General features: G+C 37.6%; 1 protein-coding gene across 3 annotated transcripts in view; it reads left to right on the top strand.

Moving 5' to 3' along the window:
- The window catches only part of cntnap5b (contactin associated protein family member 5b), a 48,885-nt gene that overhangs the window by 18,571 nt on the left and 4,334 nt on the right, over window positions 1-25,980 (top strand). For all 3 annotated transcript variants that reach the window (XM_043223787.1, XM_043223788.1, XM_043223786.1), the window contains 14 exons: window positions 2,516-2,719; window positions 4,369-4,553; window positions 4,934-5,077; window positions 8,287-8,551; window positions 9,235-9,378; window positions 10,190-10,361; window positions 17,462-17,568; window positions 17,824-17,943; window positions 19,542-19,742; window positions 21,289-21,445; window positions 21,583-21,710; window positions 22,299-22,469; window positions 23,737-23,955; window positions 24,791-25,030. In XM_043223787.1, the coding sequence (XP_043079722.1) occupies window positions 2,516-2,719; window positions 4,369-4,553; window positions 4,934-5,077; window positions 8,287-8,551; window positions 9,235-9,378; window positions 10,190-10,361; window positions 17,462-17,568; window positions 17,824-17,943; window positions 19,542-19,742; window positions 21,289-21,445; window positions 21,583-21,710; window positions 22,299-22,469; window positions 23,737-23,955; window positions 24,791-25,030 (2,457 nt within the window). The remainder of the gene's footprint in view (window positions 1-2,515; window positions 2,720-4,368; window positions 4,554-4,933; window positions 5,078-8,286; window positions 8,552-9,234; window positions 9,379-10,189; window positions 10,362-17,461; window positions 17,569-17,823; window positions 17,944-19,541; window positions 19,743-21,288; window positions 21,446-21,582; window positions 21,711-22,298; window positions 22,470-23,736; window positions 23,956-24,790; window positions 25,031-25,980) is intronic.

Here is a 25,980-nt window from a genome sequence, read left to right as displayed (position 1 = left end):
GGATAAACCGGACGTCCTCGGTGGTGCGTTGGCCTTATTCATGCACTGCTGAAATGCTCCTGAAGTCAATTAGTTTTAAATCTGTCAAGCTCCTCTGCTGCTAACTGCAATTTAAGGCCGTGGCTTCGTGGTATAAACTGTTTGTGTGTGTATGTCTGAAATGGGGAGTGTGTTGCAAGAGCATAAGTGTGTGTGTGTGTCCCTGTACAGTCATTAATTCACATTGGAGCACCGCTGTGTTGATGCCGCCAAGAGACCCACAGATAAAGTGAGGTCTAATTCTGAGTTTGCGGACAACTTTGTGTGTCTCTTAAGCAAGCGGGCCCACACAGAATATAAAGCTTCTTCACCCACATTTTCTGTGCTGATTGATTTTGCAAACAAAAAAAAAAGATATAAATATGGCACGGGTTTTTTTTCTTTTCAGTCTGATGCCATGGGTTGTCAAGATCAGCATTTCTTATTTCATTATTTATCGGAGGTACATTTAAATAATTAAAATAAAAAATAATTTAAACTATCATTTATCATTATTGTTTATAATAGTTGATTTAATATAAATCAACTATTACAATTAACTATAATTAATTTACTATTATAGTGAATTGTTATTAATAATAATAGGTTATTATTGCATTTTAATCTTTTATCAGCTTTAATCAGTAACATTAAATAGACAGCAAAAGACATCAACAAAATACAAATCATAATTCAAATACACTTTTTGTCAGTATTAAATATCAATCCCAGCACTTATTTTCCATATTTCTAACTAATCCATCTGAGATTGATTGTGTTCATTGTTATATTAATATTATTTTTGTATAATTAATTAATATTTTGAATTAACATTTATTTATAGTTTTGTTTTATTTCTTTTATATATATATATATATATATATATATATATATATATATATATATATATATATATATATATATATATATATAGTTTTTAGATTACATTTTTATTTCTGCTTTAGTTTATTTAGCGTGCTTCAACCAAAACATTTTTTTTTTGTTAGTTGCCAAAGACAGCATTTCCGGTGGTTGCTTTTTTGCTTTGTAGTTTAATCAACTATTTCTATTTTATTCCAGCATTATTCAAGTCAGCAAAAATCGAAATACCCCAAAAATAAATAAGAAATGTGCAAGAAATACAGCTTCAGACTTGAATGAGTATTCTTTCAAATTAGTCTTTTATTCTCATCTCTGTGGACCGACATTTCATGCAGGCCGTAAGAGAATATAAGTTTATTTTGCCATCTGCAATCCTAAATAATAAATTATTCAATCATGACGTGAATCCGCCGTGTGTTGTGTTTAGCGAGCCGTCTGGCTGAGTTCAGATGCAGTCGCCAGTTTGAACTTCATTGTTTTTGTTCTTTCCCCTCAGGAACGATTATACAATATGCATTAGTTTTTCTCCCCCCCTTAAACCTGGCAGTATTTTCGACGTCTCTTCTTTCTATCCTCTCTGTTCTCAAGGTCATCGTTTATATCACTTCTGTGGTTATTGGGTGATTATTGTTGTGCCTCTTTGATTGAGAGGCTTTGAGATAAAGCTATATTTCCTTATCGTTGCATCTTGACACTCATTGCGCCTCCATCAATACGGCAACTCATGCAAAAAAAAAAAAAACGAAAACCAAACACATTCTCGTCTGATCTCCCCACTTTATCTAACTCGGCCTCATTGCGCTTGCTGATGTTCCTGGACCCTCTGTGTTAGTTCTATATTCAGCAGACGGCTCCGAGCTCTTTGCGAGGCTTTGCTTGTCACGGCTAGTTAGCTTCAGTCTCTCGCACTCCGGCATCCGGTGAGGAGAGAGATGGAGAAAGAGAGCAAAAATGTAATGTCTGAACTCTGAGCCCGGGTCAAAATCCACATTCCTGCCTTTTACTGCCCAGGGTCGAATTTGTTCTGAAGGGTTGCCTCGAGACAGGCTTCATATTTCTTTCAAATCTGAACGAAGTTTTTAAGAAGGTAATAAGATCAAATAAACCGACCCCAACTCTTAATACAGGCTCCTAACACTCTTATTATTCTGGATCTTCATAATTTTTTGTACTAGAGCTCGATGGCTGTTTTATTTGAACTTAACTTTATTTTTATTATAGTTATTATTTATTTGTTATTTTATTTTACTTTACATTTGTTATTTTAATTGTTGTTTATTTTTGTTTTGGTGTTTTTTGCAGTTGTTTTTTATTTTTGTTTTAGTTAGCTTTTTTGTGTTGTCGTGTGCTCTGTTTTTGCTTTTGATTTAGTTTTGCTTTCTTTTGCTTTTTGTTATTGCGTTGCTTTCGTTTCGTTGCACTTTGTTTTATTTTCTTTTCCTTTACGCTTTTATTTATTTTTTCACTTTGTTTTGTGTTTATAAAGTAATGTAAAAGCATACACTGTTTTAGATGAACACCTACTAATAAATTGTACATTTTGTAACAAGAAACTAAGGTTTATCTTAGTATTTATGACCACGATGAATTCTATTTTTCCCTTCTGTTTTTTCAGAGTCGGATGTTGCAGACTTTAACGGCAGGAGCTCTTTGCTGTACCGGTTTAATCAGAAGTCCACCAGCACTGTGAAAGACGTCATCTCTCTACGGTTTAAGAGCCAGCGTGCAGATGGGGTCCTTGTGCATGGAGAGGGACAAAGAGGCGATTACATCACCCTAGAGCTGCATAAGGGCCGACTGGCCCTGCATATCAATCTGGGTGAGTGAGACCTTGTATAGCCTTTTAAACTCAAAACGAAGGCCTGAAATATACTCTACGCAAGCTCGATGCCACAAATGCTTTGAAAAAGCTTGATTTCGTGCGTTTTCTCGTTCAGAATTGTGGCAGACATTTGTATTGCAGCCTCAGCATCGCCACAGGGGGCGCTAATGGAGACACTGGCATTCTTTCAGGACTACTATTGTTGTTATAACCCTTATGACTATTTCTATTTTTTATTTTTTTAAGTGGAAAAGAGATATATTCCTTTTATGGCGATAATGACTTAAGGAGCCCATTTCAATGTTGCGAATGGTTTTGCTTTCGTGCATCCTGGGACAATATTAGTGTCTTCATTCATGAAAGATCGTATGCAAATTGCACAAAATAACTTTTAAGTGTATACTCGCGTACAAATGATCCTCGGATCTAATACACATGGATTAAAAAGCCACAAAACACCCATTTCGGAGAGATTCAAAGCAGCGCCTTTAGGTTTTTTTTTACTGCGTCTTTGGGTTTTGTAGAGCTCTTCTGACAGTGCAGCAAGAGGATGTGTTCACAGACACAATTGTGGCATCTTACCGTAATTATATGAGAGGCAGTTGTGAAACAAAGATTTGATTAAGAGGCCAAATCTGCGGCGTAATCACATATAAGTGTATCGATCTGTCACAAAGAGTGGTCTAATGTAGAGTACCAACGCTTTCCAGAGCCTTGTGTTCAATTAGCACCGGCAGTCAGATGGAATAAGTTGCACGTTACGCTAAGAGCGGCGGCGAGCTTTGATTGCTAACTATACCGAACCGAGATGATGTTGATGCTGTTTATCAGGACGATGTTTTTCTTTTACATTTGCATTCATCCTTTCTGAAAGCCACAAAAAAGCTCTTAAAGCTAATTTCAGATGCCGTGTATCGTCTCCTTCCTGGATGAATGTCACTAAAATGCGTCTGTTTTATATTTCGCTCCACAGCCAGAAAAGGATGCAATTACTTAAAGAAAATGAAGCATATTATTAATATTTAATTTGCTTTGTGAGACAATTTTCATGACAGAAATTACTTCTTTTTTTTTTCGTTAATTTTGTTTCTCCTTTATTAAAAAGTCCTTAATTGATATGCAATTAATTTGACAATTCAGCGAATATTAATGGTGCTGAAAATAAGCTTACTTTTCTTGCAAAATATAATTTCGTACTTTTTCTTTTGAATTTGTGGTGAAATATGAGCTGAACGTGTTCCTGACAGGTTTCTCTCACTTTGTCAAGATAGGCTGTTCTTTCTGTTCTTTTATCATCAATACAGCAGGTTTCTTTCCAGGAAGTTCAGAAGGATCAAACAGAGGAGACGGCACAAGGCACACCTTTCCTAAGCTATTTATGGCTCGTTTTGAGAAATCGTGCCGAAAAGGAGACCGTTTGATAATTTTCTTTCTAAGGTTGCCCATTATAGAGATGCTGTAAAATTAGCTAATAAAATAACTGATAAAATGTAAAAATAAAAGTCATTGTGAAAAGATAAAATAAAAGCTAATTTAAAATACTAATAAATAACAGTAAATAAAATGCTAAAATAAGACACTAAACATTGACACTGAAGTATAATTTAATGCTTTTATGTTTCAAATTTTTCTCCTCTTTTCTAAAGACGATGCTAAGACGCACCCTAGCAGCGGCCATGTCTCTGTGTTTCTGGGAAGTCTTCTGGACGACCAGCACTGGCACTCCGTCCTGATCGAGCGATTTAACAAACAGATCAACTTCACCGTGGACAGACTAACCAAACACGTGAGGACGGGTGGGCTGGATGATTCGCTGGAGGTTGATTATGAGGTGAGAATGATTTTGGTTACATTGCCTATTTATGTTGTTTATGTATCGAGGTTTGAAGTGCATTGTATGATTAATTATTAATTTGTTTTTTATAATGTCGCAAAGAGAATTTTATTAAATGCTTTACAAATATAAAAATAATATTAATAAATGAATATTTATTTATTTAATTGGTCTAAAAGTGCAAAACGTACTGCAAATTGGAACAAGTCTACATGTAACATGTTTGTTTAAGAGGAGAGACATGTGACCTTAATCATGTAAGTTTGATTAGAGCATAACATCTCATGCGCCAAATCTCTCGACTAATGATTGGAAAACATTTCGCGCTGTTGTAAAACCTCTCCATCGCTGTTATTTTTCCCATTCATTTCACAAAGCTCAGCTTTGGAGGAATCCCTCTTCCCGGAAAACCAGGCACGTTCCTGCGGAAAAACTTCCATGGATGCATGGAGAACCTCTACTACAACGGAGTCAACATCATTGACTTAGCCAAACGACGCAAACCTCAGATCTACAGCGTGGTGAGGATGTTTATCTTGTACATTTATTATTGATCATTTTATGCATTTGTTATTGTTGTCGTCAGGGCCATGAAAAAGCCATAAAATAAGAAAAATTTCCCCGGGCCTTGCTGAATTAGCAATCCCATCCCATCCTATCCATAATGGATGGTTCTGGACCAAAGTATTAAGTGATTTTCCCTTAATAGCACCAGCATGGAAAGGTGCCAAAACGTTCTAAAGCCAAGTCTGTGGATTGTGATGAATTTTGGTAGTCAGAGCACAAACAGTGTTTGTAAAGAAATTGATTTATATTTTCATTCTCATTTGTTTTCACCTGCATTTTTCCAGATATGCATTCTACCACTGGTTTAGTTTTCTGTGGAACTGGTCAGCAGGGAGTGAAATGAAGCCATTTGGATTTTTCCGAGCCGTCGCCAGTATTCTATGGCACCACAAGGGAGCTTTTTAAGAGAATGAATTGTGGTTTTGTCCACATTATTCCCACAGCGCTGAGAGTCGTGTCATTAAAATATCTTTTAAAAGGAGGGCAATCAGTCTCCAAGAGCTGTTCTGGCCTTAGATTACACCTCATAAATGATTCGCTGACGAATAGCTTATAAAATCGCACCTCACAATGGTCTAGGGACTAAATTATAGTCATTTTGAAATAAAGGAGGGGTTTTAATGAGAGGGATGGCTTTGTCTAATGATATGTTTCTGCTTATCTGACTGCACCACAAGTGTGATGTTCATATTGTTTTGGTTGTATTGAGATATTAGCCATAAATATACAGTTTTTAATTGTAGATTAAAGTAATAAGTCACCGGAGGCATGTTTAATGATTAATGATTAATTTATTTGAAATTTGAAGGTTCATGGCCTTGTAGACTGAGAGACGATGAATGGATGGAGTCCTTGATGCATATAGATTAAGAAATTAATAGATGGATGGTTGGTGGATGGATACCTCGATGGATATGAATGGATGGATAAAGAACTAGATGGATATGAATGGAGCAGTGGAGAACTAGATGGATATGAATGGATGGATAGAGGACTATATGGATATGAAAACGGATTGGAGAACTATATGGATATAAAAACATGGATGGAGAGCTATATGGATATGAAAACATGGATGGAGAACTATATGGATATGAAAACGGATTGCAGAACTAGATGGATATGAATGGATGGATGGAGAACTATATGGATTAAGAAATGAATGGATGGATTCTTAGATGGATGTAGATTAAGGAATATCTATCTTTTAGACAGATTTTTTTTTAAGCAGCTGTTTTAACAGGAATATTTGGACATAAATCCGTGATAATGAAAGTATTTTTATGATACAGTACCCAAATATAAATCCACCCTGCTTTATTGTTCCACATTTTCCCAGTTCTGAGGCTCGAGGAATCACAGTCCTCTAAATCAAGCAACTTTTGCGAGTTCCCATTCTTATGGTCTCGTATTGTTAGCGGCTGTTTCCCCACTGTGATTATGTGTAATGGCTTGTCGTCGGCTGTCATATCATGTCACATCAGTGCAGTGGACTACACCAGAGCACAGCTAATCACTGCAGCCATTAATCTGGCCCACATGCTGGATATTGCATCCTTTAATGGACCGGGAGGGAGTTCAGCGGGACTCTGGTACTAATGACGGAGAGGAACGAGTCCCACTTAGTCCGTGCCACCCTCTGAGATTTTCACAGCGGACACCTCCGCTCTCTCTCAATTATGCAGTAAGTTTTCAGTGAGGCAAATATACAGACTCCTAAGGGGCCTTTGGAGCCCAATTAGAGTCAGGCAATGAGGCGTGGTGTCTCTTGAGTGACTAGCGCGATCATACCGGGGGCTTCAGAGCATATGTGGGATACACTGTGTTTGGGATTACTAGGGTCAGAAAGTCTAAGACCTTTTCTTAATGTCTGTTATTTTGCATTTGAATTAGCGATGTCATAATTAGCATGTTAACCATTGCAATTAATTCTTTCAGTCTGACGCAGTAAAAATATTTAATGCAATTAATGCACGGACAGAGCTAGGTTTGGCCAATCGCAATCACAACTTCTGTCTCTTTCTTTCTCAGTCTCAAGAATTGCGAGATCACCTTTATGACCACATTGACTTTTCAGATGCACACTCCACTTTGTTTCAGCTACAGGTGTTAGTCAAATGAATGCAGAAAAGATACAGGTGACAAGGAGCTTCAGTAGAAAAACAGTGAAGATTAGATTTTGTCAGGCCATATGTTGCTAAAAATTTGTTCAAAATTATCCTGTTTTGTCAGTCACTATACTGTGCTGATATGGTGGGTCACACTGTAGCCTGTTTCATTTGATAATAACGAGCGAATTAAACTTATTTACTGACACCAATTTATTGAAGTATTCCTGGACCCATTTAGTAATCAAGTGATACAGTGTCATCTGAGGGAATGAAGACCACAGATATCCAACAAAAGTCTTGTCTTGTCCCTTACGCTTTTATGATTTCTCCAGTTTCTCCGAATTTTTTATGATGTTATGCAGTGTAGATGTTGAGATTTGAAAAGCCTTTGCAATTTGACATAAGTAACTCAGAGACTCTGCTTCTCTAATACATCCCAGACCTGATGTCAATTAACTTAATTAGTTGCTAGATGTTCTCCCAGCTGAATATTGTGACTGACTAAGGGAAGTGTGTCGCCATACGTAGGCTGGAGGCGTTTCTGTGGTGTTTGGGGTTTTATTGAATTGTGTTCAGCTTGCGCTCTGTCACGTTCTTACTTAAAGAATTCAGACACGTTCTTTTTCCTCTAGCGGTTCACCATGCGATAGGCCGACAGTCTGGAGCCGGTCCTGTTGTGGCTTGCTGTCTGAGACCACACAGAAAGACGGATCAATGGATTGTCCACTATATAGTCCAATACCATTGGACTGTTGGTCTAAAAACAGACCCCTATTCTGTTTCCGTGGAGACCTGCAGTCTTCGAAGTCCTGACATTTGACTTGCTGTTTATTCCCCTGTCGTTCAGTCTGCCTGCCTGCAGGCGAAACCTGTCAAAGAAGGAAAAGAACATGTTTTTGCATGGATTTGTGTTTAGATTCGGGGAAAATTGTTTGTTATTGTGCAAACAGTGAAATATTTACTACACCAAAAATACCTTTACATACCCATATCCTGATTTTTTTTTTACTCTAGCACTCTATTTTAACCCTTCCTACAACCTGTCATTTCAGGGGAACGTGACTTTTACCTGCTCAGAGCCTCAACTAGTATCCACTACCTTCTTGAGCTCCAGCAGCAGTTTCCTGTCGCTTCCATTGGATGCTGCCACGGAAACGCTGTCAGTGACGTTCCAGTTCCGGACGTGGAACCGGGAAGGGATGCTGCTGTCGGCCTGGCTGAAGCGGGAGTCGGAGAGACTGCTTTTGCTTCTCGTTCACGGCCAGCTTAGACTCACACACCACAGATCAGCATTGCAAAGCTCTGATATAGTCATCGGTGAGATGCCTACTAGTGTACATGTGTTTCTTTCTTTTCAATCTTGTTCTGCTTGTCAGCCCAAATCTTTTTCCCACTAAATAATGTTAATAAAATAATAATAAACAATTAGTCTCCATCATCATTATCATTCTATTAAAGATTAAAAATATTTCTATTAATTTATTCCTTCATTTAATTTCCTTTTTTCGTTTTTTTTTTTTTTTTTGCTGCATACCATTGTTAATGCCCCTTTAGTCTAATTATAATTAGCTTAAATTAAGAACAACAGATGTTAAAGGGAAGAACCTCCAAGAGATAAAAAGAAGGTTATGCACTTGTCTTCGTATTTGCGTCTCCGCCGTACAACAACATGAACAAAATCCAATCCCACGTGTGTACGTTCACCCTAAAAGCGTTTACCGAGAATTCAAACAGGATTTTTAGTTGTAAAACACTCTTTGGCAGGCACACCTGTATGTCAACTGAATTTTGGATGCGGCTGCCTGGCAGTCTGCCATCGCAGACGGCAAACTGAATCTCTGCACGTCCCTCTCAAGGGGAATAGTGGATTCTCTGCCGGGCTGACATATGCAGATTAACTCGTTGAGCTCCAGCGCACAAACCCCAGATCTGTCAATCATTCGCCCTGATTAATGCGCAGCATTTGAGGCGTAACATCGCTCCGTGTCCTCCTTTGCCAGGTCAGGCTCTGAGTGACGGCCAATGGCACACGGTGTCCATTAGCGTGGGAGGTTTCCAGGTTTCCCTCTCAGTGGACGACGAGCCACCGTCTACCATGCAGCTGAAGGACATCGCGCAGCCCGGGAGGAGCGTGCTAATTGGAGGTAGGGTACTAGTGCATTTAAACAAACAAATTAAGCCTTAGTTTTACAAATAAAATTTGTGTGGGCTGTAATTACAAAATCCACTTCTTTCAGTTCTTCATCCTGCAAGCTTTATCGCGGATTACTGGATGCTTAATTGTGAAGAATACACACATATTTCACCCCAAAATGAAAAGAAAGGAAGATTAAATATTTTTTTGATGTGAAATGTGGTCCTGTTTTGTGAGATTTAGATTTCTTTCTATTATTCTGTGTTCTGGGCTAGTAAAAAAGTATATAAAAAAATATTGATATTGATTATTGAGACTTACCATAACTGAAAAAGCTTATATAGTCAAAACATAGTTACATGGGACATTGTAAAAGAAAAATCAGTGATCAGTGAAAAGCTTGCTTTATATTGCTTTTGCGCTTTTTTTTTAATTAATTGATTCTGTTTACGTTTCTTTACACACAATTACTTTAATATCAGTTTTAGTATTTTAGTATCAGAGATACTTGTATATTTTTTTATTAAAGTTTTGAATTAGATTTTATATGTATATTTTATGATTTATTTCACTATATGGCAATTATTATAATTTAGGTAATTTAGCTAATTTAGTTTGTGTGTGTTTTGTTATGCTATGTAGTTTTTAATCATTTTTTATTTCAATTTTAGCTTCTTTTTTTTTTTTAGTACATCAAGTTAAACCAAACAAAAATGTAAAATACATTTTTTTTAAAGTTTTTTTTTAAGTTTTAGTTTTAGTTGACTACACTGACCCTGGTTACACAACCATGATCTATTATTTTCTATTTTTTTTTACAGGTTGCCCATCAGTATTAACCAGTCAGGGTTGCCGGAATCCGACACTGGCCTATCAAGGCTGTATGCGCTCTGTTATCATTAACAACCAGCCAATCAACTTCTACCTGGTGCAGCAAGGCCTGCTGGGAAACTACAGCAAGCTCCAGTTTGACATCTGTGGCATTTGTGACAGGTATATTTATTAGTCATTCTGTTTGAAATGCTAATGACAAGCAGCTTTTTAAATAAATTATTGCAATTCACTCATTACGAGATAATGAATGACAAAAAACAAGCACAGTTTCAAAACAACGTAGCGTAGTGGCAAAATCCATGCCAGTGATTTGCAAGCTAATTGGGATTCACCTTTTTTGCCTCAAACTTCAAATGTGTGAAAACGTTTCACACCTTGCCCAAGAGGATTGATGGTTAATGTGATGTTTATGTGAGTAAAAATCTAACCTCGTACAGTTTGTTTAATGATAGCTTATTGTGTGTGAGTGCAAAAGCCGTGGGCAAAGTTTAAAGCTGCAGCATCAGACAAGGACGCAACCTTTGTAACACGTTTGTTTCGGTGTTTAACAGAGTGAAATAAATTAGAAGTAATTAGCAAGCTGGGAAAACTGAGATCAGAGTTTCAAAAACTGTTTAAAAAAGTACTGTTTCAAGATGTTTTTGGGCAATGGCTTGCTGTTCTACATGCGTGTGTTCTCATTGTGCAAATAAGACCAAAGTGCTCTACACTGTTGCTTGCACTGAGCGAATAACGACAGATTTAAATGAATAGAGGGAATGAGCAGATGAGACAGTTCCTCCATTATCCTCCATCCCTTAGCATCCTGGCCTGTTTTCCATGGTCTACTTTATGGCACACACAAGCGGGGGATAAACAGGGAGGAATAAATATGAGGCAGAATGGCAGAGAAAGAAGCAGACTGCTAGGCAGGTGAGGATAAGAGCGTTTGGATGGTGGGGGAGCCATTCAGGTTAGGGTAAGAGCATTAGACAAAGAGAAAGCAAGGCTGAAAGAAAAGCGAATGTGCCAAAGGATGGAGGGATGGAAAAATAAAGATAATACAGTAGCAAAGATGAATTGATGAAGGGAAGAATGATGATATAATGTATAAAGAAAAAAAAATTATGGATTGATGAATTGTTAAAAAAAATGATAGATAAAAAAATAAACAGAAAAATTTAAAAGAATAAAATAAATACTTTTGTACTGAAGAATGAAGGGTGAAAGAAAAGAGTAGGAGGTAGAAGAAAAGAGAAATAATGGATAGATTGGTAAAAGAAGGAAGGATGAAAAGATTGAGTAATAACGAAAGTGACTCTAAAAAGGATGAAATACAAGATGGATTAAAGAGAACAACAGACTAATTTACTGATGGAAAGAAAGAAAGAAAGACTAATATACTAAAGGTTGCAATATCACAAAGAAAGAAAAAATGGATTGAAGAACAAGATAGAAAAAGACTACTGTACTGAATGAATGAATTAAGGATGGATGGATGGAAAGAGACTACTGGAAGGAAGGAAGGAAGGAAGGAAGGAAGGAAGGAAGGAAGGAAGGAAGGAAGGAAGTGAAAATTAATGGATCTGAAAAGGAAATGAAATAGGGATGAAAGAAATAGGTAAGGAAAGAAGATATGCTAATTTCATGGAAGAATAAATATGGTGGAAGAAGGAAGGATTGATGGGTGAACAAATGGATGAAAAAGAAAAAAATGAATGAAGGAAGAGAGTTAAAAAACTAATTGAAATGGAATAAAATGATGAATAAAGAAACATAAATGGATGAAGAGTGGATGAATGAAGGGGTTAAAACATGATGGAAAAATTAACGACATTATGCAAGAAAGCCTGATAGGTGGTGGATGCACTGAAGAAGAAAGAAAAGAAATATGTAGTTGATATAAGATAAGAGCTTTACACACAGTGAAAGTCAAAAAAGGAAGCCATCTAGCTAGTCAGGTTAGGTTAGAGCATTAGGACAAAGATAGTTAGGGGACAAAAGAGAGATAGCCATGTTTGGAAAAGAGTATTGCTGAAACACTAGCCAGGGAAAAGGAGAGAGGGGGTGAGATCGTAAATTCTCTGCTGTCAATCTCGTCTCTGCAGGTCTTTCTGGCAACGTACTCCACATTCTTCACCGAGCAAATGCTCAGACCTGGCACCTGGGCAAATGACTGTTGGCAGGGCCGGCGTGGGGATGAATTGTGATTTTAGCTCTGCCAACATGCTGTGAACGTTCCAGGGGGAAAGGCAGTTCCAGGCGTGCATCCATGACCCACTCAGACTGATGTGCCCTTGTCAAACTAAATTTGAAATGCTCTTTTGACCAACCATCACCTCAGAATTAAAACGGGCCAAAATTGTGTTGTGACAAGTTTAATTGTTCACAAGAAGCCAACTTGGCCTTCATGGTAGCAGCTGTTGAATTACAGCATATGTTGTGAAACATTTAGATTTAAGGTTTCTTCCCTCTGGCTTAATTTTCTTACTCGATCTACTTTGAGACCTCAATTCAAGACCAAATTCTGACCTTTTAGATTGTGAGAGTACATACTCTCACACTGATTGACAGAAAAAAAGTTGAGTTTTCAGAATATAATATAGGCTAGCTAGCTTATTCTAGTTGTTACTGACAGTTTTCAACACTTAAAAGAGTGAAATGCACATCAGGGTGAAGGTTAATTGTGATGGGTTGATGACCAGCATCCAAAGTAGGGGCATGTCAGAAAGAGGGTAATTTCTGATGGGTTGGTGAGTGACATCCAGACTTGTTGCATGATCATTTGTAATTGATTGGTCAGCAGCTCGTGAAGTAAGAGATGTTGTTATCTTAGTAATTTCTGTTTGAGTAGTCTGCAGAATCCAAAGTAGAGGGATGTCAGAGTAATAAAAAGTTTTGACGGAGTGGTAAGCAGCAACCAAAGTAAGGGCATGTCAAAATGAAAGTATGTTTGATGGGTTGATGAGCAGCATCCAGAAATAAAGTTCATCTTGTTGATGGTTAAAGGGTTGCTAAAGATCCATAGGGAATGTCAGGGTGGTAGTTAATACTGATGGGTAGGTGAGCAGCATCTAGAACAGGTGCTTGCCATAGTTCTTGTAATTTCTGATCAGACAGTAAACAAAATCCAGAGTTGGGCCATGTCACCAGAGACCTTCCCGCAGGGGAAGCCTTGAAGGTTAGCTCAAAACGGTGCAGGATCCTGACAGGCAGACAATAGGTAGTTCTGACTGAATGGAATTCATTGGAGGAGTTACCTCATGCTGAATAAATTCTTACGGGAAAGTGAGCCGCAACCAGAGAAGAAAAATACGTAGTAATTGTTATTCTAAAGATTTGAAGTATATTCAGACCATGGGAGAATGGCAGCTAATTTAATAATGGTCCTTCATTTTTAATCAAGATTTCTGAAGAATACATTCCAAGATTTTTCTCCATATTTGCTTCAACAGGGACCAACGGGCTGAAGGTGCACATTGCAGTTTCAGTATAGTTTCTATTTCTAGACTTTCTATTGCAACTTTAAAATCAACTAAAAAATACCAATCACTTCTCTTAATAAGACACTTATTCCTCTGGGATCATGTAAGGCCTTCTGAAACTAAAATGGACCTCCAACCTGTTGGTCCCTATACGTCCGCTATATAGAGAAAAATCCTGGAGTATTTCCTTAAAAGCCTTAATTTCATTTTGACTGAAGAAAAACAGACATAAACATTTTGACATGTGGGTGAGTAAATTACCAGGACATTTTAATTCTGGAAATGAACTAATCCTATTATTCTGATGGTTAGGTGAGCAGCATCCAGAATAGGTGCATGTTTATGGATGGTGTTTTCTGATTGGTCAATACACAGCATCCAGAGTAGAGGCACGTCATCCAAGCCTTTCCTGCAAGGGAAGCTTTCAAGGTTAACTCAAAAAGGTGTAACGGGGTGTAATCTCAACAGGCAGACAGGATAGTTCAGTTTGAATGAAAGTCACTGGAGAAGATGCCTCAATACGCTGAACTGCTTCAGTGTTGAAAGAGCTCATCACTTTGTAAATTGACTGCCTTGACAGTGTCTTCAGACGCACTTGCCCTGACATAGTCATTTTGGTAAAAGTTATATTTAGAGTTTGCTATGGAAAACGAGAAGTCTTGGGAATATTGCGACAGGCAGGATACTTGCCATTTCTCACTTATTTCTACAGCCTCCACAAATACTCTGGCCACTATAGCGAACTTTTGCCAAAAATTTGTTGGCAAGAAAGGTCCCTCTATTGTCAGTATGGTAGCAACATATAAACTGCAGCTCACAAAGAATTCAGATTTTAAACCAAGTTGCTTTCTGTTTGTCATCACGTGGGCAACCTAAACTAGAAATTATGTGGAACTTAAACAAGAGGAGATGTTGGGAAATGTTTTGTCTGCCCAAAAAAGTCCTGATTTATATTGTAAAGACTGGGTTTCTCCCTCAAAATTTTCCCGAACAGCGCTAAATATGACCAAAATTGATGTAATGTGTGCAAGTTATTCATATTGACGTCCATTGATTGTCACACTTTTTCCAATGACATAGGTTCCCATCTCCTAGTGATGAATGTTGCTAATTCTTAAAGGTTAGACCCAAAGTATTATTGTCATAGGTCGGTTAATTTTGATTGGTTGGTAAGTGGGACAGAGTAGGAGAACGTCATCTTGCAACGATCCTGAACGCTGTTGACTTATGACTGTCTAGCCAAGCCAAGGACAAATACATAAAGAATCATTTGAGGGACAAATGAGCCTTTGAGGTGCAACATCATTAAGAGCCACATGAAGCTAGTTGAGTACCAAGGCTTTAGAAGATGTGCCTGTTTTCGCTTCAGTAAAGCCTATCAGCCGGAGCAAATGAAGATAAGCGAGGCCAGTTGTTGGTTTTGGCTGTCCTCTAGAATAAGTTAGAAAGTCTCAAAAAGGTACACTCCTCTCTGATGGCCTTTGATCACCATCCTAAATCATTTGTATAGACCTCGACTAGTGTGCTTCAGACACGTTCTCCCTGTCTCTAGCTATATCTAGCCATCTCCTGTTTTTTTCCACCCCTTTCATTGTCTCTTTATCACCCTGTCTAACCTATGGCTAGGCCCGAAGTCCCTGTCCTCGCCAGCTGACTGCAGTTTGATACGTCAAGACAGATCAATAGAGATTTGGACAGCGGCCACTGGGCCAAGACACCTCAGCTCCTGCCAGAAAACCCCCTCCCCTTGCCTTTAATTGCGCCTTTGTGGAGGAACTGGTTTGTGGGTGAATATATCTAGCCATCCTTGGTGATCGTGAGGGGTGATGCTACTCACGTCGTCCTGCTCTTCATGAGATGCATAACAGAAGTAAGCAGAGAATAAAATGAGAATGAGAGAGTGATGGTAATCTGTAATCACACCCGCTCTAGCTGAATGAAGATCCGCACCACAGCACTTTAGATATCCTTTAAGTTACCATCCGTGACCTCTTAGATTTTGCTCCTTTTAACCTTTCTGTACCAAGCACTCCTCCCATCCCAGAAGATTGGCCTTTTTACTCTTGTGCTTAACCTTGCAGAAAAGACACAATTAAAATGTATTCAAACGCATTTCAGGGTTTAACAGTCAGGTTTCATCCTGCATTGTTCGTTGGTTAGCACTGAGATCAGCCGGCACCATTGTAGATCGACCTCTGCTGAGTTTTAGAGACATCTGCAATCTTGCAGCCAGTGCAGCGAGACGATTGTTATTTCTGTCCTCCCTTCCCTCATCATGCTTATTGTGCACGATTCATTGGTTTATTTAAAATGATTTAATGTCTTTGTAATTTTATGCCCCTAAAACAGCTCGAAGACCACATTGTTTTGGCATGCTATTGTAATTAATACAGCGTTTCTAAAATCCTGTCAATATTTAATGCAGTAAAGTAATGTTAATAAGGTTACTTTAATTTTCAGTTGAAATTTAGACGTTGGTTTTGGGCTGTGTCAAGATGTTCTCAAGGATGACGTATAGCGTCAACAACAGAAACTGCCAAAAGATAAAATTAAAAGCAAAATATACAAACATATTTTGGGGTTCAACTTCAGTCTGGTTTCATCCTCCACTGTTCATCCATTAGTGCTGAGATCAGCTCACGCTGGTTTAGAATCGACCTCTGCTGAGTTCCAGACACGGCCGCAATCCTGCGGCCTATGAGGCGAGACGGTTGTCATTTCTCTCCTCCCTTCCCTCATCACACGCTACATGGATATGAGTTATTTCTGCCACAATGGAGTCTGACAGCTGTGTTTTCTTCTTCTTCTCATTATCCTGGTCTTTTGTTCCTTTTCTCTACTCTAAATTAATCAAAGTAGCAATCAAGCATCTAAGATTCTTTAAAGTTCTTTTTTCCGCACCTCTGCAGGTATTAATATTTTGTACAGCATTTGATTAGTGGATTCAATTATTCAATTTTCTTCTAATGACAGAAACTACTACAACATTAACATCTTGCAGATTCAACCATCTTTGTATCGCCGACAAAGAGGCGCTTCAGAAGAGATCGTAATTTTTGAGCTAAATACATACCCAGAAGATTTTGTTGAATTATATTTTAACAAGGGAGTTCAGTCATTTTACAGTTTTAATTAGCATTTTTACATGCAGGTATTTACCATATGCTTTGCACTAAATCGCTTGTGTATTATTGTCTTTCACAATTTAATTTCGGTGAAGTTTCCTTTCTGAAATTATTTGTTTGTCAATTAGATTTTTATGAGTAATGCATCATATGAATAACAATTGTTTGCCTGCCGATGAGAGAGGAATCAAAGAGTAGATACACTTCATCTTATTTGCAATTAAAACACGGGAAGCCACACGTACGTTAAGAACTTGTTTATGAAGAGTCTCTAATAGTTGATATATTGCTTGTACCTATTCGACACATCCTCAGCAGAGACAGCAAGAGAAAGTTTGGTTCTTGGCTTCAGATTTAACTTCATCGCATTCACAATCTTTCATCACTTGTCCACCGTCCTCATCCTTGACTGCGCATTCAGTCTGTCGCAAAATTGATGCCTCCTTCGTGAGCTTTCAGCCTCGCTCATCTATTTCCTAATAGTCACTTGTGGCTATTGATTGATGCCACGTCCTTAAATCCCTCCGAGCACAAAATGCATTACCGTTTGGTATTGTACCGTGTGTCGCAGTGTGTCTTTGTGTGATTTGTGTAATTTGATAATGTATTTTCCACCCTGCTATATGTACTGTCAAAGTTTGATCAGAAATCGTTTTTTTTTTTCCTGCAGATGTCTTCCTAACTACTGCGAGCATGATGGAGAATGTTCTCAGTCTTGGAACACATTCTACTGTGACTGTTCGGGAACAGGATACACGGGAGCCACGTGTCATAACTGTGAGTCGACAACAACGATTACAAAAACATTTGATTGTTTGTTAGTTTCTTTTTGAGAACACACCTACAAACTCTTTCAACTATTTGAGGTCTTTTACATTGATGACGAATAGTTTTAAACATACTTATTGTTCCGTTATTTTGAAGTTAATACTCGCTAAAAATGCAACGCAACTATAGGCGTTCTATACAATGCTTAATAAACAGTTTTCCTTCTTTGATGACTTGAGGTGTTGTTGCTGTTTTTCTGGTCAGCCATCTTTGAACCCTCCTGCGAGGCCCACCGGCTCACAGGAAGTGCCTCAGGCTTTTTCTCAATCGATCCCGATGGAAGCGGACCGCTCAAATCCACCGTCGTATACTGCAACATAACCGGTGAGACCTCTGTGGGATTAAAAAAACACAAGTGTTAACATGAATACTGCAAGTGTAGGATAAAAATAGAAATGCCAACATACTGTACATGCAGTTTTTTCAAGTTGTATGTGTTAAGAAAACACCATCCATCCATCAGTGAATGCGATTTTCTTTTCGCAGCTAAGTTCGAGCTTGCCAATCTATTTTTAAATCTGTTTATAGTATTTTCTAGAACTTTTGGTTTGTTTGAAACTCTTGGAATACGGTTAAACTCGTTAATGTTAGTTAAAGGGATAGTTCACCCAAAAGTGTTGTTCCAAACCTGAAAGAATTTCAATCTTAATATGAAAAAATATTTATATATATATATATAGATAACCATTGACTTCCATAGCATTTTTTCTAAAATGTCTATTAAACTAAGTGTAAATAGCCAGCTATGTTGGAAGAGGTTATTACTACTAACAGTAACTTCGTCCACCAGCATGTGATCGGGCTATAAAAACAACTTTCAAACAACACCTTCAGCGGCGTAGATGGTAAAAAACTGTTCTTTCTGACTTTCTAGAATCCACCTTTCGCCAAACTCGTTCTTCTCCCTTTTCACATTTCATATCACATCGGAAAGGCATTTATTTTCAATACAAATTAAGGAAATAATTGAATTGAATTTTGGTAGTAAAGGATGACGAATATGAAAAAATCCATACGTATATTTTGGATTTATACTTATACTGCAAAGAGCCACTGCCTCAAGGATGATTTGACTTTCAATCTCCACGTCCTTGTCAAAAAGCTTCCTTAAAACTGCTTGTATTTTGTCAGATTATCAACTTTTTTTTATTTTTTTATTTTTTTTAAAGACAGAGCTGTTGGGTTATGAAGGCAATTTTCGGCCAGGGGAAATCTGTTTGAATCCACACCAATGCAATGTCATTAATCAAAGCTTGAACTTGTCCGTTGGCTGATGGATGTTGCGCTGTCTGCCAGGGCTGTCTGGGTCCCAGGGAGCAGAACGACGGGTCTGTCCGGGGGAAACCTCAGCCGGGCCCATTTTGTTGGACCTTTATACACGCTGCTCGTTCTGTGAAATATTACTCATCTCCTGCAGAATTGTGATAAAGCATCGCTCTCTTACACACACATCCGCTGGCTCGGGATCCATGAGAATAAAGTGCCATTGACTTCGGCCAACCTCAATTAGAAATACCGCGTGAAATGTAAATTACTGTACGCTTGGCATACGCAGACTTAAGTGCCTGCTGGCTGAATAAACATGACCCCCCTGCTGAGGTGTTTGCCGGATAAATGAAAGCTGACGTCAAAGGTGTAGCGAAGATTGGCCTTAAGTCTGGGTTGGAAGAGACTTGCCGCACGGCTTTATTTTTAAAGCTAATTGAAGTCGCGCTCTTTTCTCATTAAGGTTTGTGTACGTTATTATCTGGATTATGGCTCGCTTTTTTTGAACCGAGGGGGTATAAAGTGGTATGAAATCAGTTTAGTACGAGTTTGACGTTGAGAGATCAGAAAAGATGGGCGACATGCTGCATGCATGCTACAGTCTGAAGAAATAACATGGATTATTTCAGATTTTTAAACAGTTTTTCAATTTCCAGATGATAAGGTTTGGACCGTAGTAAATCACAACAGCACAGAGACGGTGAGGGTTCAAGGGTCGTCGCTTCAGAAGCCCCACGTGATGCGGTTCAACTACAGCGCGTCTCTGGAACAGCTGCGGACGCTTGTGGGCAGGTCTGAACAGTGCCAGCAGGAAGTTGTTTATCTCTGCAAGAAGTCCCGCCTCTTCAACACATGGGGTGGGTATTGAACGTCGCAAGAATATTCTGAGAATATTGTCTGAATAAAAACGCAATATTATTTCACATGGTTTAATTTATTTTTGGTTCAGTTTTCTAAAATTTGTTTCCTAAATTTCTCAGGTTATTTCATATTTGATTATTTATCTATTAATTTGTATAATTATTTATTATTAATTTCTATTTGAGTTTTAGTTTAGTATTTTCTTCCAATTAAATGTAATTTTTTTATATTCAGTTATGTTAGTTGCCAAAACAACAACACACAATATTTATATATTATTTTAGCTTTATTTCCAGATGTTTTTTTTAAAGTTTTACAGTTATAACAGTGAAAACCCTGATAATATATAACTGACCACTGCCTAATGTTTTAATGCAACAGTAAAAGTTATAGTGTTATTATAGAAGTTATAGAAACTTTGTTCCTGTAAAATTACAGTTCCTCTGCATTCGTTCCAAGCACTTATTCTTGATTAAAACGTCTCAGCTCATTGGATAATTTACCCAAAGTGGAATTTGTTCAGATCTATAATCTGACTTGACCCCAATCTAATTACAATATTAATTGATGGGAAATGGCGACATTTATAAACTAGCCAGTCCTTGAAATTGTTCATCAGTTTGTGCCAGGCACAGAAATATTTGCATAATGAGATCTGAAGTTGGGTCTTGTTCTTGCGCTCCGGTGGCTGTAGTGCAAAGGAACAGCGATAGGCCTGATTTTTCCTGGGGGATATTGAGTAGAAAGGCTAAACGTGTGGAATAATGGTGGCTGGATCTTGTGGGAATATCTCCATTGACTGGACACTTTTCAGATCTGTTAACCTCAGAGGAATCTAATGACAGTTACAAAAACCTCCAGCTCCTACTTATGTCAGCTCTATTTCTGAGATTATCATTATTGTCAATTACAAAACTATGCATTTGCATTTGGAAGATTACTGTATAACCGTATTTTTATACAATTTTTAACAATTGTAATAATATAATATTCTTTAAAAATTTAGAATAGGTAACACTTGTTAACTGCTGCTTATTAATAGTTACTAAGGTACTCGTTCATTTTAATATGTGCCTAATTAGCAATAATAAATGTTTAATATTCCAGTGATTACAGGTGTAACCATAATATAAAGTGTTACTTAATATTCAATTCAATTCAGCATTTTTCTAATTTATATAACATAAATGTAATAATTATATTATATTATTAATTATATTATTATCATGTAATATCCATATAAAATACATTCATTTTAATGTAAATTAACACTAAATTAAAAACAATTGACAGTATTAATTTGATTTTTATTTGTCTCTCTCCGAGATTTTTCACATCCGGTTTAACATGAAACAAGTGCCAGTAGTTTATAAAATATCTTTGGGCAAACTATGTTTATCAGACGTAACACAAAAATAGTCATTGACTGTCAGTATTAACCTTCTACATCGGCACATCCCTAAGGCGTTTTTTGTTATCAAGCAGTGTTAGATGTCACAGGCGAAATAAAGAAACGTGTTGTCTAAAATGTGTTTGCTCCAGATGGAACGCCCTTGTCCTGGTGGCTGGACCAGGCGGGAGAGAGAAGGACGTACTGGGGTGGATTTCTCCCCGGGGTGCAGCAGTGTGCCTGCAGTCTGGATGAGAACTGCATCGATATGAACCACTTCTGCAACTGTGATGCTGACCGCAGCTCATGGTACGAGCCGTCACCGTTTCCCTGCTTTCTTATTAGATTGAGCGTAGATCTGTTGAATGCCATCTCAGCCCATGTTGAGAGTATCAATTGCTGCAGACAGTGTGTAAAGGCGGCTATTGTTTGCTTTTCGAAAACAGGGAGAATGACACAGGAGTGCTGTCCTACAAAGAGCACTTACCAGTGACCGAGATCTTGGTAGGAGACACAAACAGAAGCGGGTCAGAAGCCATTTACAGAGTGGGATCTCTGCACTGCTACGGGGACAGTACGTAAGCATACATATCTCATTTTATCACACTTCAGTGTTTTGGACTCTATTAAAGTATGAAAATACTGTAATATTTATTTACCCGAATAATATCGCCGATATTTCAGAAACATGGTAAGTTAGCATGCTTGTTTAGCCGACAAACAATGCTACAGTCAGTTACTCTCCTTTGAAAGACGCGTTCCAGGCCGGAATAACTGTCTTTTTTTTTGGTTTGAGTACCACTGCCAGGAAACGCAATTGTATTTCGTCCCCCCGGGTTGCCAGTTGGCAGAAAAAAAAACGTATTTCATTTCATTCATCATGTCAGTCACGTTTACACACTGCCTCCGAAACTTAGCGCTGCTCTCCTGTAAGTAATAAATTAAACGAAACTGTGCATTTTTAACACATTAGTCATATTAATCCTATGCGTGTTCATTTTAACAACCTTAAAAATTGGTGTCTATCTAGAACTTCACTTGCACGGTCTATCACACCTTGGCTATAAAAGAGTGATATCAAGACTCATTGAATTGCTGGTCATAATTAAGTCTTGTTATAAGAATATTTAATGATAACTGTAATCGGCCTCCTCTTCCTCAGGGTTTCTGTGGAACGCCGCTTCCTTCTACCAGGAGTCGTCCTACCTGCACTTCCCAACGCTTCAGGCCGAGCTCAGCGTCGACATCTCGCTCTATTTCAAAACCACAGCTCCCTCCGGAGTCTTCCTGGAAAATCTGGGCACAAAAGACTTCATTAGAGTGGAGCTCAGCGGTGAGACCTCTAATATTGAGAGTAAAGTAAAAATAACCAACTTTTCAAAATGAAGAAGATTTATTTGGGTAACACTTTATAATGAGGTTTGTTAGTTAACTACATTGGTTAACATGAACTATACTTCTGCATCATTTATTAATATTAGGTAATGTTAATTTCAGCATTTACTAATGCAGTATTAATCACAATCTGCGTTTGTTAACATTAGATAATGCACAGAACTAACGTAAACAATGAATTACTGTATTTTTATTAACTAACATGTATATCTTTTTTTACAGTGCATTAGTGCTGTCAAACAATTAATCACATCCAATATATATATATATATATATATATATATATATATATATTTTTTTTTTTTTTTTTTGTATGTGTACTGTGTATATTTATTATGCATATATAAACACACACACAGTATTTGAAAATATTTATGTTTATACATATACATATATTTACAAATATATTCACATTATGCATTGATATATTTAATATAAACATAACATATTTTTCTTAAATATATACATTTATGTGTTTGTGTTTATATACACAAAATAAATATACACACATGTAAACAAAATTTGTTGGGTTTTTTTGCGACTAATCTGACAGCACTAACATACTTGGTCACTTAATTTAAATAAATTCAATGAATGCAGTTATTTCTAATCAATTATTTAAAATAGATTACATTTCTATAATTTTTACTATGACATACAAACTTATTTATTTACAGTATTTACTTATTAATTTATAAAAATATGATCTGGACGCGTTCCTTCGCAGGTTTCGTGAGCTTCAACCATTATGTCTATTATTTTAATGACGCAAATGTGGAATTAAAACGGTAAAAGCCCCTCATATTCATGCCTTGTCATTAGTATTTGCAGCAAAGACAGGAGGACGTAGTCAGTTTGAGTGGAAAGAGCAGTTTCAGTGAACTGTGCCTCTGAAACCATCAGCTGTGTAATTACTGCACACAGTTCACTGAGGCTGTTCATCCTCATCATACCGCATGCCTTCATATTTTTTATATATTTTCCCCCAAATATAGGGATGGGGTTTTTTTCCACACAGATTTGCAAAAATACACTATCTCCATGTAAACAAAGTAGTTGCATTACAGTATTGTTCCATGTCACAGCAGACCTTGTGCTTGCATAAAAAAGTACATGCATATTAAAAGTACGTACGATTAGTATGATATACGCAAATACACTGTTACACTTGCCGTGATTCGTGTGTTTTGTTCTGCCTCCTGCAGCCCCCTCCGTCGTGACCTTCACGTTCGATGTGGGTAACGGGCCGGTGGTTCTGACGGTGAAGTCTCACGTGCCGCTGAACGACAAGCAGTGGCATTACGTCCGAGCGGAGAGGAATGTGAAGGAGGCGTCGCTGCAGGTGGACCAGCTGCCCTTGCGTTTCCTGGAGGCCCCGTCTGAAGGCCACACCCACCTTCAGCTCAACAGCCAGCTGTTCATTGGTAGGCACCGCCCTGAGTGACAGCTCTGTGCCAGCGGGGCGTAAAAGAATAATATCCCTGTACCTCCACACAGATGCTGCTAATAGAGTTTAAATGCTAAATAATTCCATATTAAATTCCCTTTCATAATTTATTGCAGGTCTTAGATTAGCGCTAATACAGATTTCGGTCTATTTTGTGCTAAATTTTGGAACAGGAGTGCAAATGTATATAAATGTAAAGTGTATTTACAATTTGTGGTTTTTTAAAATATTTTGTATTCATTTCCAGTTCTTTGTGCAAACAAAGCTTTCTTATTTTAGCATCAATTTTTTTTCTTTCTGCATTTAATTTTGTTGCAGTAGTGCTAACAAAGCTTTCTATAAAAGCCCATTTCCGCCACTGAATAAACAATAAAACAAGATTATTTTGACTTTTTATCTCACAATTTTTTTTCTCAGAATTAATTGATACTGTACAAATTCGCAGTTCTGACTTGTTTGCTCAAAATTGTGAGATATAACCTGTATAAAATCACAATTGCAAGATATAAAGTCAGAATTTAGCTTGAGTTAGTTTAACTTAAATTTTGAAGGCAACTTGTTGCACAGCTTTTTTGAGTCTATTCAACTTTGCAAGTTTTTCACTCAACTCAAGTAAAGTAAAATCGTACGTCTTAAATGACTTCCTGAAGCTTCCTGACTTTTTGTGCTTAATTTTGTACAAGCCACTAACAAATCTTTCTTATTTTAGTGCATTTTTTGCATTAGTGCTACCAAAGTTTTATTGCATACATTTGTTGCACGAGTGCTAGCAAAGCTTTCTTTGTAATATGACTGCATTTTTGTTTGTGCAGGAGGCACAGCCTCGAGGCAGAGAGGATTTCTAGGGTGCATCAGGTCATTAAACATAAACGGGATGACGCTTGACCTTGAGGAGCGGGCTAAAATGACCCCTGGGGTCAGTTCAGGGTGCCCCGGTCACTGCAGCAGCCAAAACAGCTTGTGTCACAACAGGGGGAAATGTATCGAGAAGAGCAGCGGCTATGTTTGTGACTGCACACACTCAGCCTACGGAGGACCCAACTGCAAGAAAGGTACGCTATTATTAGCGATAAATCTGTTGCACTGATATTGAGTTTGTTTGCATTGACGGTACTCTTGCTTTTTAAAATATCCAAATATCCATTGATCCAAAATCATGCACATGACCACCACCACAATGTCATAAAATACCAGCATTAAAGATTTTTATCGAAGAGCTGACTTTTCGAATTCGAATTTGACAGTGTAATCTAGTTTGAAGTGCTAATGACCATAAGAACTTTTTTATTGTGAACGCTGATGTCTTGCACGTTACGGGTTCTGATTAAAAATAACACTTGCTTTTAGCTTGTTTATGATTGTTTTGCTAAACTGTTCTCCTAAAATTTCCCATCGTGCTACATATGGCGACGCAAAAAAAATAGTAAAAAAACAACTAAATAAAAATAACCTGCACTTGAATTTGTAACAAAACATCCTGTTGTTTTGCATTTAATTTGGGCTTGTAACAAACATAGTCTTTTTTTGTGCTTGTTGAACTTGCGTTAATAAATGCTAACGAAGCTAACTATTTGTTTTATGCTTAGTTTTGTTACAAAGCTTTGTTATTTACAAAATACATTTTTTATTGTTTTGTACTAGTGCTTTTTTGCACTTAATTATGTTCTTTTTGAGCTAAAAATGCTTATTTTCTTTAGCGTGCTTGATTTTGTTGAATTGGCACTACCAAGTCTTTTTTGCGCTTGTTTTTCAACTGCCAATGGTAAACATACCATATATTAATAACTAAAATTAAGGTTCTAATCGGCTAAATATTGACCAGCACATCTGTCTATTTCTGACACACAGGGTTTTAGGTTTTCTTGTAGTTCAAGGGAACAGTTCCTCATCAAAAACAGTTTGTTTCAACTTTGTCATCCTCCTAACTCCTCTACTGCATATCAAAGAGCGTTCCAGAAGGAGGACGTTTAGGAGCCGGGCAACCTTGATTTCTGAAGACTGC

This window comes from Puntigrus tetrazona, chromosome 22, assembly GCF_018831695.1.
Source record: "Puntigrus tetrazona isolate hp1 chromosome 22, ASM1883169v1, whole genome shotgun sequence".
Taxonomy (NCBI): Eukaryota; Metazoa; Chordata; class Actinopteri; order Cypriniformes; family Cyprinidae; genus Puntigrus; species Puntigrus tetrazona.
Note: the sequence above shows the minus strand (reverse complement) of the source record. Positions and strands in the feature narration are given on the sequence as shown.